Source organism: Oreochromis aureus, linkage group 12, assembly GCF_013358895.1.
Source record: "Oreochromis aureus strain Israel breed Guangdong linkage group 12, ZZ_aureus, whole genome shotgun sequence".
In the NCBI taxonomy this organism is placed as follows: domain Eukaryota; kingdom Metazoa; phylum Chordata; class Actinopteri; order Cichliformes; family Cichlidae; genus Oreochromis; species Oreochromis aureus.
In genome coordinates this window covers 37,421,002-37,438,958 of record NC_052953.1, presented here as the reverse complement: position 1 = coordinate 37,438,958, position 17,957 = coordinate 37,421,002, and the positions used below count along the sequence as shown (strand labels likewise).

The 17,957-nt window shown below is 41.7% G+C and overlaps 1 protein-coding gene across 2 annotated transcripts in view; it reads right to left on the bottom strand.

Moving 5' to 3' along the window:
• Nucleotides 1-1,269: 1,269 nt before the first annotated feature.
• stxbp1b (syntaxin binding protein 1b) overlaps nucleotides 1,270-17,957 on the bottom strand; it is a 74,885-nt gene continuing 58,197 nt past the window's right edge. Inside the window, exons 13-20 of one of the 2 annotated variants that reach the window (XM_039621118.1) lie at nucleotides 17,408-17,488; nucleotides 9,907-10,045; nucleotides 9,498-9,607; nucleotides 7,402-7,503; nucleotides 7,030-7,115; nucleotides 6,736-6,890; nucleotides 4,918-5,041; nucleotides 1,270-1,955 (exon numbers count right to left, since the gene is read on the bottom strand). In XM_039621118.1, the coding sequence (XP_039477052.1) occupies nucleotides 4,935-5,041; nucleotides 6,736-6,890; nucleotides 7,030-7,115; nucleotides 7,402-7,503; nucleotides 9,498-9,607; nucleotides 9,907-10,045; nucleotides 17,408-17,488 (780 nt within the window). In that variant the 3' untranslated portion in view covers nucleotides 1,270-1,955; nucleotides 4,918-4,934. Of the gene's footprint in view, nucleotides 5,042-6,735; nucleotides 6,891-7,029; nucleotides 7,116-7,401; nucleotides 7,504-9,497; nucleotides 9,608-9,906; nucleotides 10,046-17,407; nucleotides 17,489-17,957 lie in introns of both variants that reach the window. The other variant, XM_039621117.1, reaches the window with a different exon arrangement.

Here is a 17,957-nt window from a genome sequence, read left to right as displayed (position 1 = left end):
GAGGAGCAAAAACAATTATCTTAAAATGTTTTTTAAAACTGCTGCTGTGTCCCCAGCGTTTGCTCTACAGGTATGATTTTACCCTCAAAACGTAGCCATCGCTGTCCTCTTTCATCCAATGTGTTTACTATTGTACTAGGTGTTATGGTTCTTTCATAAATGTCACCAATGCACAGCCTCCTCCCTCCAACTCCTCCATAGACTCTAATGTTAAAATGGCTCAGAAGGTTCGTTTGAAAACCAGAAGTACAGGCTGTCTTTACACTGTCACCACGTCCATATAATAAACTCCACAGGCATGAAAACTGAGAGTTACTAGACTGGACATTGCTGCCGCTCACGGGGAAAGAATTTTTTCAACACGACTTGTACTTTTCATTTGGGAAGGATCAGTGGGGGCTGACTTTTCTGTTCATTTTAAGCAGCAAAAGTGAGGTGCATGTCTGTGTGCGTGTGTATGGAGCCATTGGGTGCAGTCACTATAGCAACCAGGCTCACACCTGCCTGCTTAACGAGCTCTGTCTCTCACTGTGCCAAGATTCATCTTAAACACTTCTCTTTCAACTGCTGCTGTGTCCACAGTGTTTGCTCTACAACCATCATTTTACCCTCAAAATGTCACCATCGTTCTTCTCTTTCCAACACCATGTCTTTCAAAGCTCAGACATTTAACCTTTTTAAACTGTGTGGATTCAAGTGGAGGGATCACATTTTAGTCATTCAGTGATTCAAAGATTATAAACTTTTAATATTCATTCAGATGTTTTCTGACTCTAAATTTTCTTTTCTCATTTCTTAGGTTTTTCTCATTTACATTTAAAACATTTTCAGCTCTTTTCCAACTTCTTCTCTGTGTGGATGTCAGCTTTTAGCAGTTCAGCACTTTTGTTTTCAGGTGCAAATTTCTGTATTTTTCATCTCATTCAACATTTTTAACTTAAAATTCAGCAATTAATTCATTTTAGTGCATACATTCAGATTCAAGCATTCACACTGCAGTTTCTTCAGAAAATGCACTTTCTAGTTCTTAATGACCTTTGCTGTGTGTTTGTGGTCGACCTGCTGCATAATACATTTGGGGCCAATAAACAAGCATTTATATTTCTGAAAGCATTCTGTGTTTACAGCATTTTCCCATACCTGCCTAAAACATTTGCACAGTCCTGTTCATGTACAGCACATGTACAGCACATGTGCTGTCTTTTAATCTCTGAAACTCACAGAGAGAGGAGAGATTAATGGAAGTCACTTTATTAGTTGAACACACAACCTGAAGCAAGTACTGTTTATTCATGAGGACAAAGTACAAACTTGTGATAACACTGCAATCTCTTTTCAAACAACAATTGATAACTAGTCGTACAGAACCACTATAAAATAAAAACAAATAAAAGGTCAAATAAAAGGAAAAATGATACTCAGTGTACAACAAACAATCACTATCACATCTACTTGAGTAGTAAATGATGGAGATACAGCTACATTTATGTTGGCGGCTTCCAGGTCAGACATTATAAATTATAAAGCTAATGATTTTTACAATATGACATGGTATCCACTACATGAAAAGCACTACTTTAGATGAGAAGTGCCATACTCTGTTGTGTGAGCATTGCACAGATTGTGCCCCATTATAACTGTGAAGCAAATAAAAAATAATGCATCTCATACAGCTGTTATTTTTTTGATGAACAAATATAATCCCACAATACAGAGTTAACAGCAACAAAGATCCCAGCTTTCCCAGTAAGTCGTGATTAGCAATTTCCATGTTTGGAGTTTTAACAACTGATTTGTATACATGTATATATAGTTTGGCCCTGATGTGTGAGTGGGTGGGGAATCTAGAGTAAGAGTATGCTATGAAGGAGTTCTACAGGCAGTGGTCTGTTCTTCTTTCTCCAAGTCTTTGAGGGTTTTTAAAAGGTGAGAAGGAGTAAAGGTTTCAGTTGACTCTGAAAGACACAAGATGATGTATGACCACTCTGTTTGCTCAAGCCTTCAGGGAAAAGAAAGAACTTTTTCTTTTTCTTCAGTGGCTCATTGTTAAATTCAGAATTTTAAATCTCCTCACAAACAAAACTCTGAATGGTAGATCAACCTCGAAAGCACAGAGACATCCTCTCTGCTTTTAACAGTACAAGGATGTCTTCTGGGTAGGCCAAGGCTAAAAAAAAGATGAATACACATTATGATAAACTGGAAATATTCATTTAGCATATCCGCCTGTTCAAAAGTAATAGCTGTGAATATAAATATGTTACAGAGCACATAAAATAAAATGTTATTTTGGAAATTCTGCAGTTTGAAAAGTGTTTTTTAAACCCTGCTGAACTTCACCATTAATTTGTCAGTTTTTGCTTCAGCTTCTGTTTTTTTCTGGTGGTGCTGTTTTGTTTCAGTTTATTACATGTTGCAGGATAAATGGTGCAGTATTGCTGACACCAAGCTGATTAAATATTTAAACACTGACTGCATGCCCTACATTTGTTCTATTAACCACCAGACTTCATTTCCCACCACCTCACATCATCATCTTCTCATTAGAGTTGTTGTCTATGTAATTACTTCCTCAGAGGATGTTAGGTGGTTACATTTCTGTTTTGTTTTATGGACAAATTTATTTGTATAGGTAGTGCAATGTGCAGACAATTCTACTTGACAGATTTTTATTTTCATATTTACAAGAGTCTAACATTGAAGGTTTTTAATCTAACAAAATAAAGCATCTAACTGGCAAGGTGCTCCTAATAACATATCCAGTGAGTGTAACTAACTACTTACACAGCTTGCTATGATTGTGGTACTTTTTGTATTTTCAGACTTTGTTATGTGGCTGCTGTAGCTTTCATAGGACTACCCAGCTTATATAATCCTGTATAACGGTGGATTCAGAGAACATGTGATACACAGTATAATCACCTGCCTTGAAAAGATATGCAGTGTGTATATATATAAACGTAAAATTGTAAATGTGTAGTCATAAAAGTACTCATGGAGGAAATGTAAATGTATTAACTTCATTTCTCACCTTAAAATAACCCCTCACCCCATAATGACAAAGTAAAAAAGGTTTGCTTGAAACTTTAAACAATTACAGCCTAAAGTCTATGAGCTTGATGTTACAAACTTGGATCACCTATTTTTGGGGAGTTTCCCCTATTCTTTTTTGCAGAACCTCTTCACTTTAATCGGATTAGATGAGGATCGTCCATTTTTAGATCAGCTGTTCAATCAGATTCAAGTCTGTGCTCTGGGTGTCTCTGTTGTCCTGCATTCATCTTTCCCTTGACCATGACTAGTCTCCCAGTTCCTGCTGCCAAAAACATCTCCACAGCATAATGTTGGCCTCACCATGCTGCTCTGTAGGATGGTAATGGCCAGATGAACAGTGCCTGGTTTCCTTCAGATATGACTCTTGGCATTCAGGCCAGAGAGTTAAATCTTTGTTTCACCAGATCAGATAATTTTGTTTCCTGTGGTCTTAGTCCTTGGTTGCCTTTTTGCAAGCTCTAGGAGGGCTGTCGGGCCATTTTACTGAAGAGTGGCTTCCAACTGGACACTATCATAAAAGTCTGATTAATAGAGTGCTGCAGAAATGGTTGTCCTTCTGAAAGGTTCTCCTCTCTCCACAGAGCAATGCTGGAGCTCAGTCTGGGAGGTGACCAAGAACTGATGATCACTCTGACAAAGGCCCTTCTACACCGACTGCTCAAACTGGCTGGGTGTCGAGCTCTACGAAGAGTCCAAGTGTTTCAAACTTCTTCCATTTATGGATTATTGAGGCCGCTGTGCTCACTGGGATCTTCAAAGCTGCAGAAATGTTTCCGTACGCTTCCCCAGATCTGTGCCTCGATACAATCCAGTCTTGGAGGTCTACAGACAACTCCTTGAACTTCATGGTGTGGTTTGTGCTCTTCACTCTCAACTATGGGATCTTATACAGACCAGTGTTGGTGCTGTCCAATCAACTGAATTTACCACAGGTAGACTCCAAACATGTTGTAGAAACATCTGACAGATGACTGGAGAAAACCAGATGCACCTGAGCTCAGTTTTGTGTGTTATGACAAAGGCTGTAAATACTTAATTAGATGTTATATTTTTGTTTATTTTTAATACATTTGCAAAAAATTTCAAGCAAACCATTGTCCTTCGTTGTTTTGGGATAGTGTGTAAAATTATGAAGGGAAAAATGAATTTAATCCATTTTAGAATAAGGTCGTAACATGACAAAATCCGGACTCCGAATAGTTACTGGATGCACTGTAAGCTGTCGTTACTGGATCAAGAGTGAAAGGATGATTCAGCATCATGTAATACTATAGTTTATGGTTTTTAACACATGTACAGGATATGGAGATTTATGGAGGTGAGGATGCAAAATGATCAGAATAAAATAAAAAGAAGTCAAATGAATGAAGATACTGCACAAATGCAAGAGAGCAGTCCTACATATTTATCTAATATGCAGACTACAGGACATGTCCTGGTCAAAATCGGCACCAAGATTCCTCACAGTGTTACTGGAGGTGTTGGGTCCTTGTATGTGTTATGTAGAAGATCACTTTGTTGTAACTGACAGGTGCTATGACTTTAAAATGTATAAATGTTTTTCAACAATGTTATGCTATGTTATCGCTAGAACAAAATGCAGTTTTCAAAGATTGCATGGTATGAAATGTTGTAGGTAACCTGTGCCATTTTACAACCAGAACACAGTCCTGCCTCAGACAGCTATCCAACACAAGGAATGGCAGAATTCCAGTAGGAATAGGATTTCTGTGACAGTCGAGTTCACCTGCAGGACGATTTATTAAAACACTGACACACACAGATTCTGACTGTTTGTGAAAACCACTGGCATGATGTGGGGAACAAGGGTAGACAAAGAACAAAATGGCATTCAATATTTACTTCCAGATGTTCTTTTATTATACAGGAGGCTCCTCAGCGCCCTCTGGTGGGGCATTGGGGTCCAAGAAGTCTGGGTGTTGTAGTTCCTTTAGATACTTTGGCGGGGTGAGGATGTGGGTGGAACCTACAGGAAACAAAATTCTCAAAACTCAGCAAGCGCTGGGTGAAAGCTTGTTAATAACGTGAGACACAGACAAATACTCTGCAAAGGTTTTACTGAAAAGTTACAAATGCTAGACTGTCCACTAGAGCTGGGCGATGTAAGATTTTTTCATATCACGATATGTTTTTTTCATTTCAGGCGATAACGATATATATCACGATATAAGCCAAATAACTATATTTGTAAGATTTAAATGTGCCGTTGCTCACAAGTAAAATGTGAAATAATTAGCAGCTTGTTTTAATTAAAATATTTATTTCCCATAATAAGTTCAACAGGGTAGATGTACTTAAGGAACATGAGACTTCAGTTTCAGATAAATAAAGGCAAATATTGCAAACTACACAAAAGGTAGCCGCTAAAGCGTTTAAGTTTCAAAATAGAACAAACAAAACAGACTACTAAATTGTCAGTTCCACTTAGAAACAAAATATTAATTCTAAAAATAAATCTTAGGTCGTTTTACAGAAGAACAGACAAAATTGACTAACTTTTGTCAATATCAAATAAACTGAGAACTAAAAGGAAATTCTCAATCTCTCCTTGTTGTATAGCTTAGCTTTTCAAACAGTTTTAACAGTTACTTTAGTCTGACAAAAGCCGAATGACGAATTAGCGCTTTCAGTCAGAGATTGAGCATGCACCGCTTTATTGTATTTCCAGACTTGCTTTCGGCACAATTTACAGTCGCGCTTCTCTCTGTTTTTGTCAGACTTGAAATAGCGAAATACCTTCACACTACGGAACTTCTATGGCCCTTCCATTCGACAAGCTCTCCGGCATTGGAGCCATCATCTGTTTTTTCTTCGGTAACTTTCGCTCACGCTCTCGGTTGATTTTTCTCTAGTCGGCAAACTCATTTCCTTCATTACCGGGCTGCACGGCTGCAAAACAAATACACATATGCGCCTTGGCGCTTGTGCTGTACGTAACAAGTCACGTGACGTGACGCTGCGGCTGTGATTGGTTCGGCTCTGCGCTACTTAATTTGGATTGGCTGTTCTTTTTTTTTTTTAAGAGGACAAGAGAGATGAGGCCTATCGCAATAGTTTAATTTTTCTATCGAGAAAAAGTTATTTCGCAATACATATTGTTATCGTTCTATCGCCCAGCTCTACTGTCCACAGAAGTCAGTGTTTCTACACTAAACACCCAGATGATTTTTGAGATTCAGAGGACAGTCACGGACACAGCAGAGCCTGGATCTGATCAGATCTCTTTTGATAAACATGAGTTGCAAGAGTTTTAAAAATACTGTAAAGTGTATTTTGTCCAGTGCTTGCTGTCAGCCTCATAGTAGATTCACCTATGGTACGGATTTCAAAATCCTAAATTACTTACTTCTTCACATTCACAAGATTCTGAGAAAACTTGACCTCTGACCTTGAGGTGGAGATTAGTGAGATTCAAACTAATCTAAGATTTCTAGAAGATGCAGCTGTGGCATGAATTTCGAAATCACCTCGTTCTAAGTTCAGTTATAGGGGTGACAGCGATACTCCATCAGTTATTTATGGTGGAGGGCTAAAAAATCTGTACAGGCTGAGTAGTACTCTTTGTGTTGAGCAAACCAATTCACCTGTATAAAATATGTGCATCGCCCTTTAACAGATTACTCAATTCTCCTATAAGTATTCTCAGTCAAATTAACTCACCAATCAAAGCCTCCCACTTGCCATTGGCCTGGGTGACCTCATACACGCAGCGCATCTCACTGTATGTCATGCCTCCAATAATGAAGACAATTATCCGGGGCCCTGTCTTCACCTCTGTGGGGCCCCTGTTCTTGTGCCAGTTACCATAGCGAGCACTGTATGATGAGTAACAGACAAACATTTATGCCAAAGTCCTGAGAGTTTTATACATGTATACGTATACCCTTTGAAACAACGATAGTGGCAATCATCTTCTTATTTTGTATTACCTGAAATCTGTATTTAACTACACACCTTGATGGAGCACTGGCTTTGGCAGATGCTTGTCGCTGGGAAATATACGGGTATTGCTTGGGATCAAGTTTGTCTTCAATTGCATCCTGTGGGAAGACATGCAAGTAGCAACAATATGTACCAGTACCAATTTTAACCCAAATACTATTTAACATATTTGTTTCCTAAATAATCCTACAAACTCTGAGTGCTCTCCTAGTCATTATCAATACTGTTATTTATAATATAATAATGATTGTCTTTATTATCATTATCATATTGCTTTTATAAGATGAACGTATTTCTAATTTTTAGAGATATGTGTCTAATAACACTAACCCACAATATTAGCTTGTAGTTATATGACACAGAGCAACAGCACATGGAAAGTACCTCGATGAGATCCTTGACAAAAGGGGTCCACCTGGAGAGCTGGTAGGTTTGCTCACTGATCCGTTCCTTGCGATCAGGTTTCTTGGTTTTCTTGGTGGTGCCCTGTGAACAAATGCTCTTTTTAACTGAAGTGTTTTTACTGTTGACACATGACCACCAAAAAAATGACTTTTGTTCAGCCAAAAAATATTACTATTCTTTAAAATGTTCAAGGTACTCCTAATAAAAGGCTATCATAGTTTGACTTTTTTTAAATTAAGGAGAAATGGATATTCTGCACACCCTTCTGTAGGCCCACCACCCACAGGAGGTGTCATAGCGGTCGGGTGCAATGTGTGCCCTGGTGCTCCAATCCTCAGCTACCAAAGTTGGCTATTGGGACATGGACCTGATGGGGAAGGAGCCTGAGTGTGTGGGGCTGAGAGACTTTGTACAATAAATGTGGCCACAGATCTGATGTGATGTGATTACACTCAGATAAAGAGAGTAGCTGAGGTGTCAATTGACCAGATGAATCAGGTGGCAGGGAAGGTTGCTGAACAGACCCGACACACCCAAACATTTAGTTAAGGTGCGCTGGGAACATCTGACCCTGTTCCAGAGATCTTCAACAGCGTTCTGAGGGAGGCTGGGGACCATGTTCTCCACCTTCATTGCTGAGGCAACTGCAAGGAGCTTCATGCTTGTCCCCGAACCACATGGTGGATACTGGAGGTGAAGGAAGCATCAAGCTGAAGATCATAAGCTGATTGCGCCGCTCAGTACACTAGTCCAGACGAGGAAAAATCAGTTTCTAACTCCAGCTTGTCGCTCTGGTGAACCACCTGTAAACTGAGTCAAACAGGCGCTTGTCCACACAGTCCTCATTCATAAAGTCCATTACAAAAATGAATATTACAGCATGGACGAGGTTTACCCCGACTTCCTAAAAGCTCTGGATGTTGTAGGGCATTCTTGGTTCCCACACCTCTGACATGTCATGTGGATATCTGAAGCAGTGCCTCTGGATTGGCAGACTGAGATGGTTGTTTTCATTTTTAAGAAGGGGGACCAGCGGGTGAGCTTCAACTACCAGAGGATCACAATATTCAGACTCTGTGAAAAGGTCTATGCCAGGGTGTTGGAGAGTTCATCCTGTGGGGGATGCTTTGGGAATGTAGGGTGTCTGGCTCATTGCTATGGGCCATTCAGTCCCTGCATAACCTTTCCTGGAGCTTGGTCCACATTGCCAGCAATAAATTGGACTTGTTCCTGGTGCGTGTTGGACTTTGCCAGTGCTGCCCTTTGTCAGCAGTTTTATTCACAGTTTTTATGGATCAAATTTCTTTGCCAGGTGGTGGACGGTTGCACTTTGGTGGCCTCAGAAGCTCATCTCTGTTTTTTGCAGATGATGTGGCTTTGTTGACTTCACTGGATAGTTTGCAGTTGAGTGTGAAGTGATTGGAAGGAGAATCAGCACCTCCAAGTCTGAGACCATGGTCCTTAGCTGGAAAAGAGTGGAGTGCCTACTGCGAGTCAGGGTCCAAATGGGAACACAGCTGTAGTGATGTGGACACAGCATTGGTCCATCATGGTAAAGAGAGAGCTGAGCACAAAAGCAAAACTCTCGATTTACCAGTCGAGCTACCTCCCTAACCTCGTGAGTTCTGGGTAGTGAATGAGAAAAGAATGAGACTGTAGTTACAAATGTCAGGAACTGCTGGCCTCTTTGTTAGCAATAGGGTGAGGAATTCAGCCATCCAAGATTGGCAGTCAAAGTAGTTCAGGGATCTGGCAAGGATGCCTCCTTGGAGTCTCCTGGGTGAGGTGTTTTAGGCATGTCCCACCAGAAGGAGGCCCCAAGGGCAGACCCAGGACATGGGAAAAACCTCTGTGTTCCACTGGATAAGCTGCAGGAATTGGCTAGGGAGAAGGAGATTCTGATTCTTTTGACTAAATAAATTAATATGTAACGGTGGTCTTATCTTAGTAACATTGAGACTTTTTGATTCAGGACGCTGCAGTAGTAACATTTCCAAATGCTTTTATTTGTTTGTTATTTGTTTGTTTTTTTCATGCTAAATGACCTGATGAGGTTGTTGGCCAGATTTGCTCACCTCAGAGATAATGGGAACACCCATGTGGGCCATGTTGGAAATGATGTCACTGTCCTCTGGTGGGATGTTAGCATGCTGAAGGAGCTTACACAGGTTCTCCTCAGTCACACCTGACACACACAGTGAGACACACAAATGCATGCAGTACAAATACCCAGTCCAAACATGCAATTCACACGCATGGGCACATCCATGTTTAGAAAAAAAAGAATGGATTGACAGAAGAAAATAAATCAAAACCTATGAATACACATATGAAAAATTAAACTGTAATAATAACACACTGTCTAAGGATAAAACAATGAAAGACTGGTAGTGGGTTGCCTGTCTTTCATTTGCAGGTGATCAGAGAGATAAAAACTATGGTTTTCAGCTGACATGAAAAACAGGATGACAGTGGATATCTGACCATTCTTAAGGAAGATGTAGAGCAGGATGATGCGGATCTTGTCGGACACACTGACATTGGCATCCAGCAGAATGGGAACAATCAGCCTCATGGGATCCTTGATCTTCTCACCTTCTGCATCTGTTCCCAACGCAAGATCCTTCAAAATAATGGAGAACATTATTAGAGTTGTTTCTTGCTGAAATTAATGCCAGTCACTGGTTAACACAGTAACAGGAGACTCATGTCACAATTCTAAGCTGTATTTGAATTGTAGTCTACTAAAAGTGATGTCACAGGAGATGTTAGAGGATTAGAATTTTTAAAAGCGATTCAATGATAAACAGGAGATGAGTCTAATGAGTTTAAACGGGCCTTATCTTTAATTATGCTAACATACCTGAAAATAGACTGTTAAAAAAGTTACACTGAGTGGACAGGGCAGAAATTAATGAATACACAGATGCGGCATACTTAACAATAATCCAACAACAAACCTTGGATTACCCCAGAAATTAAAGCCGTCCTCAAGCAGAAGAGGAGGGCATTCAAATCCAGAGAAAAGGAGGAGTTGAAAAGGGTGCAGAGAGAGCTGAGGGGACTGATAAGGAATGGGAAGGACAGCTACAGGCAGAAGATGGAGAACCAGCTTCAGCAAAACAATGTTGGTGAAGTCTGGAGAGGCCTCAGAACCATCTCAGGCCACAAACATCAGAACTCTCTGCCTGGGAGGGATGTGAGGTGGGCAAATGAACTGAATCATTTCTTCAACAGATTTGATTCAGCCATGAGGCAGTCTCCAACATCTGCTGCAGACTCACCCACCCCCACTGCTGCTGTTCCACCTCTGACACCTCAGACACTTCACACCTCCTCTATTCACCCTGCTCACTCCTCCCCACCCCCAACAACAGCATCCAATACACACTCAACACAAGGCTCCAGCCTGTCTCTTTCAACCACCCAGGTTAGGAGGGAACTGAGAAGGATTAAAGCCAAGAAAGCAGCGGGTCCAGATGGCATCAGCTCAAGGGTCGTCAGGTCCTGCGCAGACCAACTGTGTGGGGTGATCGAGCACCTCTTCAACCTGAGCCTGAGGCTGGGGAGAGTCCCACAGCTCTGGAAAACCTCCTGTGTTGTACCAGTGCCAAAGACTTCACACCCCAAGGACCTCAAAAGCTACAGGCCGGTGGCTCTAACATCCCACCTGATGAAGACCCTGGAGCGGTTGGTCCTGGCTCAGCTTCGGCACCTGGTGAGCTCATCACTGGACCCACTTCAGTTTACCTACCATCCTTGCATTGGAGTGGATGATGCCGTCATTCACCTCCTACATCATTCCCTCACGCACCTGGAGACCGCTGGGAGCACTGTGAGAATCATGTTCTTCGATTTCTCCAGTGCCTTCAACACTATTCTTCCTTCGGTTCTGAAGGACAAGCTGGAGAACTCTGGAGTGGACCATCACCTCACAGCATGGATACTGGACTACCTCACCGACCAACCACAGTATGTGAGGACTCAGGGCTGTGTGTCGGACAGGGTCGTCTGCAGTACGGGGGCCCCACAGGGAACGGTTCTGGCTCCGTTCCTCTTCACCATCTACACTGCAGACTTCTCCCACAACTCCACCCAGTGCTTCCTGCAGAAGTTCTCTGATGACTCTGCAATAGTCGGCCTCATCACTGATGGGGACGACAAGGAGTACAGAGGACTGACTCGAGACTTTGTGGACTGGTGCCAGCTGAACTACCTCCAGATCAACGCCAGTAAAACCAAGGAGCTGGTGGTAGACTTCCACAGGCACAAACATCCTCCACTGCAACCACTGAACATCCAAGGTATGGACATTGAGACTGTGGACAGCTACAGGTACCTTGGTGTTCATCTGAACAACAAACTGGACTGGACTCATAACTCAGACGCCCTCTACAGGAAAGGGCAGAGCAGGCTGTACCTGCTGCGGAGACTCAGGTCGTTTGGAGTGGAGGGCCCACTCCTGAAGACCTTCTATGACTCTGTGGTGGCCTCAGCCATCTTTTACGGTGTGGTCTGCTGGGGTGGCAGCATCTCTGCTGGGGACAGGAAGAGACTGAACAGGCTGATCCGAAGGGCCAGCTCTGTTCTAGGATGCCCTCTGGACCCAGTGGAGGTGGTGAGTGACAGGAGAATGGTGGCTAAGCTGTCATCCCTGTTGGACAACATCTCCCACCCCATGCAGGAGACTGTGACAGCACTGAGCAGCTCCTTCAGTGGCAGGCTGCGGCACCCACGGTGTGGGATGGAGAGATTTTACAGGTCTTTCCTCCCCACTGCTGTCAGACTCAGGGTTCGTACGCTTTTTTCAGGGTCAAATTCAAGCACTTTTTAAGCACTTTCAAGGTCCCTTTTTAAGCTTTTCCAGCACACAGTTGCAGCAACTGTGACGTTCACTAGTAGAACTGACACACAAAACAAAACAAAATGACTACACTACACACTAACTACACAAGACAACACACTAACTTGAGACTCCAAACATGATAAACATCACAAATCTCTCACGTATCAAAACTCTCTCTCTTTTTTTCGCTCACTCGCTCTCTCTCTTTCCCAACAACCAAATACCACATGTTGCCGTATCATTTTTGATTGGTCGACATGGTACATTTTTCCACCAATAGGGAAGGAGTGTTTTTTCTTTTTCACTCACAAGCAAAGCATGTTTGCTAGCGCTCTCCATAAAAACGCCGCGTTTTTACCGTTTCTTCCCGGAGTAAACGCCACTGTTTTATTCAGAAACCCCCAAAAACATCGGTTTTACGTGACCTATCAACACAATTTAAAAACTGGTATATAGCTTGAAGTCCGCACGTTCGACCCAAGTTGAAATGGAGGCTCTGGGTCCGTCGACCCCAGAGGGTTAATCAGAAAGCCTTAAGTTAGCTAGTTACGTATCGGGCTAATGTTTAAAGCTTTCACTTGAGTAAATTAACTCATATTACTGCTAAGTAATGTTAGCTAAGTTCACAGCATATTCCGTAATAGCGCTGCCATACTGCATCACACTCAGTGCATTTCAATCATTTCTCCAGCGAGTTTGATAGCTAGCAAAATAATAACCATAATTTTAAAAAAATAGCATGTGTAACGTACACGTACTGGAAAATTATTTACTAGGACTCACCTATCATGCGACTGGAGAACGCAAACTCCGCCATTGTTGTTTTCCATCAAACACTCATTAAAACAGCAACCTACAGGTATGTTAGCGCACTCATCCCCGACTGTCCGAGGGAGGGCGGGGTCACATATTGAAACAGGCGCAAGGCAGCCCAGGCGGGAAATTTTGCTTTTGTGTCTCATTTTATTTCTCTATCTGATAAGAAAACAATTCAATCAGATAGCTATTTATTGTGAATGAAATACAGTTACGTTTTCAAGCACTTTTAAGCACCACATCTGAAATTCAAGCACTTTTCAAACCTTGAAAAGATTACATTAGAATTCAAGCATTTTCAAGGATTTCAAGCACCCGTACGAACCCTGTATTTTATTTTATTTTATTCTATTCTTTACAGTTGTGTACAGTATTCTTATTTCTATTCTATTCTATTCTTATTGTATTCTAATTTTACTATATAACTTTTGCACTGTCCACTTCCTGCTGTGACAAAACAAATTTCCTACGTGTGGGACTAATAAAGGTTATCTTATCTTATCTTATCTTACTATGGAAAACAAAAATTAAAAATGTCACTATACAGGGTAGAAGAGACAGATAGACCCATTATCTAGTAGCCATCCAGTAACCATTACAGTGCAGACATCCAAAAAAGAATCTCAAGCATAAAAAGTCGGACACCACCGGGCCCTGACATGAGTCATGTCTGGCTAAAGAAGCTAACTGCACTGCATGAACATCTGGCAGCGCATCTGGCTCACCAAGGAGCCACAGTGCAGAAGCCACAGGGATCCTCGGCGACAAGTCAGCAGGCTCTGCTGGCAGCCGGCTACGCCAGAGCAGACTGAGCACCGGGCCGAGAGACCCGAGACCGAAGGGCCTCCACACCCTGGAAGGGGACTGACTGATCCAAGGCCCCACCAAGCAGCCGCCAGGAGTGAGCCATACACACCCGAGCACCCAGCCCCGGACACCAAGAACCACCAACGCACCAGTGGGTGGGAGCATCAGCCACTGGCAGGGAGTCTGGTGGGGGAAGATAGGCCCCCACACCTAGGGGGGCCTGAGATGTTCCCAGAGGTGGAGTCTAACCCCTGACCTCACACATAAACTTAAACAAACAGACACACACAGACAAAAACATTTATTCCCACATGCACACATATAGAAATATTCAGCACTCACCCAACATGGAGACACAGACATGAACACTGTACACACACTCACACTCCCCCAAACATACTCTATGCTCCCAGGTCCAGGCACCATCACCCCCAGAGGGGCAATCTGCGCCAGACCCAGGAGATGGTTCCCTTAACTCTAGGGTGGAGACAAGCAGACCGCCCCCGGTCCTGCAGCAGCAGGGAAGCCCAACAGCCCAGACCCCGACCAGGATATCTTAATAGATTGTTTATCAGAGTTAGTCTCAGAGAATAACAAAATTAGTAACCAAGTTTTTTTAGTTTGGAGGCCAAACAGAAGCGTGTAACATCCGGTGTCTTCTGGAAGACATATAAGTCTTTTATACTCTGACAACATAGTTAGTAATTTGTAAATACCTAAAAAAAAATGTGTTGATGCAGCAGAAAACATAACATGAAGCCAGAGTGTTAATGAAACTGGACCAGCTGCTGCAGAGGCCACACCTATGCTTCTGCATCTGCATCCCTGCTGATTAATGAACTCACCTCAACCAAAGAGAAAAGATAGAAAGAAACTACATTGAAGCAAGTCCAGGAGCTTTTAGCAGTTAAACAGAGAGAAATTGAGCAACTGAAACAACAGTTGGAAGAAGAAGCAATCCAAAGTGTGAAAATGAGTCAAAGACTGGATCAATATTGCAAGAAAATGGAAAAATTGACAGAAGAAATGCTGGAACATCAGGTAGCAGAGAAGAACAGGGAAGCCACCAAGACCAAGGTTAGATCTGGACAAATCTATGGATCTGGAGGCTGAGATACAGCAAGCAGTAGCAGAAGGAACAGCAGCCAAACCCACCTGCTCCAGCAATATGGGGGAACGCCTCCAAACCAGCCCATGTTGTGCATCAACAGCAAATATCATGGCGAGAAATACGGACCCAAAAGAGATCAAGGGGCCCACTTGTTCTACAGAGCATGTATACTAACAGTAATACATGTGGAGAAAGAGGACATTAGCAAAGGGAGTGTCCAAAAACACAAAGAGGCAAGAAGATCCCTTCACAACCACCAAACTAGCCCCAAGCCAAGTTACAGCTTGAGAATTTTTTTAGTTGGATGTTTCTGAAAAAGGTGGCATTGTGAATGCTGTACTTTTTCAGAAAAAGGAGGGAGGATGACATCTACTGCTGAACTACACTTAAAAACAGGACAACATGAAAAAAACTAGCTGCATTTGAAAAAAACAAAAAAACAAATGCTCACAGCGATACCTCATCCATGGGACAGACAGAATCAACATGGCTGCTGCAACCTTCAGAGAACATGTTTGTGCTGTTTTGTTGTATTTGCATTGAACAGCATACAAATGTTGGAGAGTGACAGTGATATCCTTCACACTGAACATTAATTTTGCTGAACGTTGTGCAGCTTTAGGAAATGCAGAAATCCTTTTTTAATTTGTTCCATTTCATTTGTTTTTCTCTTTTCCTTTTTTTAAACCAAAGATCTGTGATTTTGTTTAAAAAGAAGTGGATTTCAATTCATGGAGAATAAATGAATGAATGCCATTTCTGTTAAATATCAGTCTATTTATTAGTTCTGATTTTGCCATAATGCTTTTACCTCAATCATTCATAACTCTAACTGATACTGCCAGACTTTTACTCATCACCAGCACATGCTGTTGCTGTCTTACTGATAGAAAACTTGATGTTTACAGAATCAAAAGGTTTACACTGTATGATTGCTTTGCATATGAACCATACCTATGTTAACTTTTATGTTCTTTCTTCTCACAGGCATCCAACATGACCATACTACGCCAAAGGAGGCTATCGCACATGTCTAATTCATATTAATGCCACAGAGGTAGGTGACGTGCAGCCTGCATGGTGTAATAAAAAAATAAACATTATGAACCGGTCTAACGCCTCAGACTTGGTCAGGAACCTGTATGACGGTCAAATTAATTTTCCAGTGACTGTAACAGGACACTGGTTGAACCTGTCTCAGGTAACCGTTCTGAATTTTGATCGTCATTTAATAAAGATTTTGATACAAACTGGTGATATTGAAGTTCTAAGAGGTGTGTCTAATGAACATGTGTTACCTAAATTGCAAATGAGTCTAAATTCATACTGTTGAGTAACTCTTAACAAAATGTGGATGGCATCGATTAAGTCTGTTTAATTGGCTAATTTAATCTGAAAATACAACCGAAGGTTTGTTTGAACAATTTGTTTACACGTCACTAATGGTGGTATAGAACAGGAAGGTCTTAGACATGCTCTCGGGGAGGTGTGTGTACAGTGTTTCCTACAGTGTTTCAGGGTATGCTGGAGGGCCTGAAAAGTGAGGACGAGATCAAGGAAACTGAGAGGAAGATACTGAGATAGTAGATTTCCTCTCATGTGTTAAAAGGTTTTATTTCTTTCACTGTGTAACAATTGTATCATCAGACATTTGACCTCATGTTGACTCATGTTGCACTCTTTTGATAAGATAGGCTGATGGTCTGTATGGGTCCAGGATGTATTATTAAAAGAGTGACAGACTATTCTCACTTTCTTGGGACCTTGAGAGTCACACCTGTGAAGGATACCAAGGAGGGACATGAGACTTTCAGCTGGTTTATGGATTTGAGCTCGGTCCACCTCGACTGGCTTGCTAGTCCCCAACAGCTCGGCCAAAAACTCTGTGAGGAATTACATCGAGCATCCATCCTCGATCTTCTCAGCCAGGCCCACAATTCTGATGTTTTCACATCTGGAGCCGGCTTGCTCAGGTGAAGGTCTCAATAGAGTCTCAATGGTTTGGCTTGCCCTCACTAAACTGAACTTTTGAAACCCTACAACAGCACTTAGCTCTACAATAAAGCCGATGTTGGATATTCCTAGATCCAGGCTTAAAAGCAGGGGCAATAGAGACTAACAGGTTTTAATTACTATTTTCAGCTCAGGAAATTTCCAAACTTTTCAAAATGTTCAAAAACTGTATTTTGTATTTACTCAGGTTGTCTTTGGCTAACATTAGAATTTGTTTGATGATGTAATATATTTAAGTGTGAGAAATATGCAAAGAAATGAAGAAGAGGACAAATATTTTGTTATGGCACTCTAAATGCTCCCAGCAGTCGCTTACACTGAAACACAACCCTGAGGTCTGTCCCCTCAGTACTGACAGATCCAACAGAAAAGTTTAAGTTTTGATGATTTACCTGTTCCACACGGCAAAGTTTGTCCACGGTGCCCTGGTAGCGGTTCATACAGTCCTCAGCCAGGTGGAGGTGGGTTGAATACTGAGCAGGGTGAGAGAGGGAGAGATGCTGCCAGTCAGGCTGATAACGTGGTTCAGGTTGATAACACCATCAGATCTAAACTTTATTATTTTTTAATAATAATGTTAATAATTTCTACATAACGCTTCTAGATGAGGTTGTTTCCTTGTGCTAACTGTTTGCCATGCAGTGTCAGAACCAAATGTGTTGTGGATCATCCACACATCTCTACATCAATATAGTTCACAGCTATAAACAAATTCAACATATTAAACAAAGTATTCTCATATGGACTGAGAATAAAAAGACAAAAACTTTATTATAATTTTATAATTTATGGTTTAAGCAGCACTTTGTATGTACTTGCTGCTTGTCCCTCAGAAGAAGCTGCTTCTATGTTTTCTTTTGGTTTCTGTCATGTTTACAGTATAATTCTACAACATCATGATTTCATATTAAATGTGACCACAGTTTTGAATAATAGGGTAAA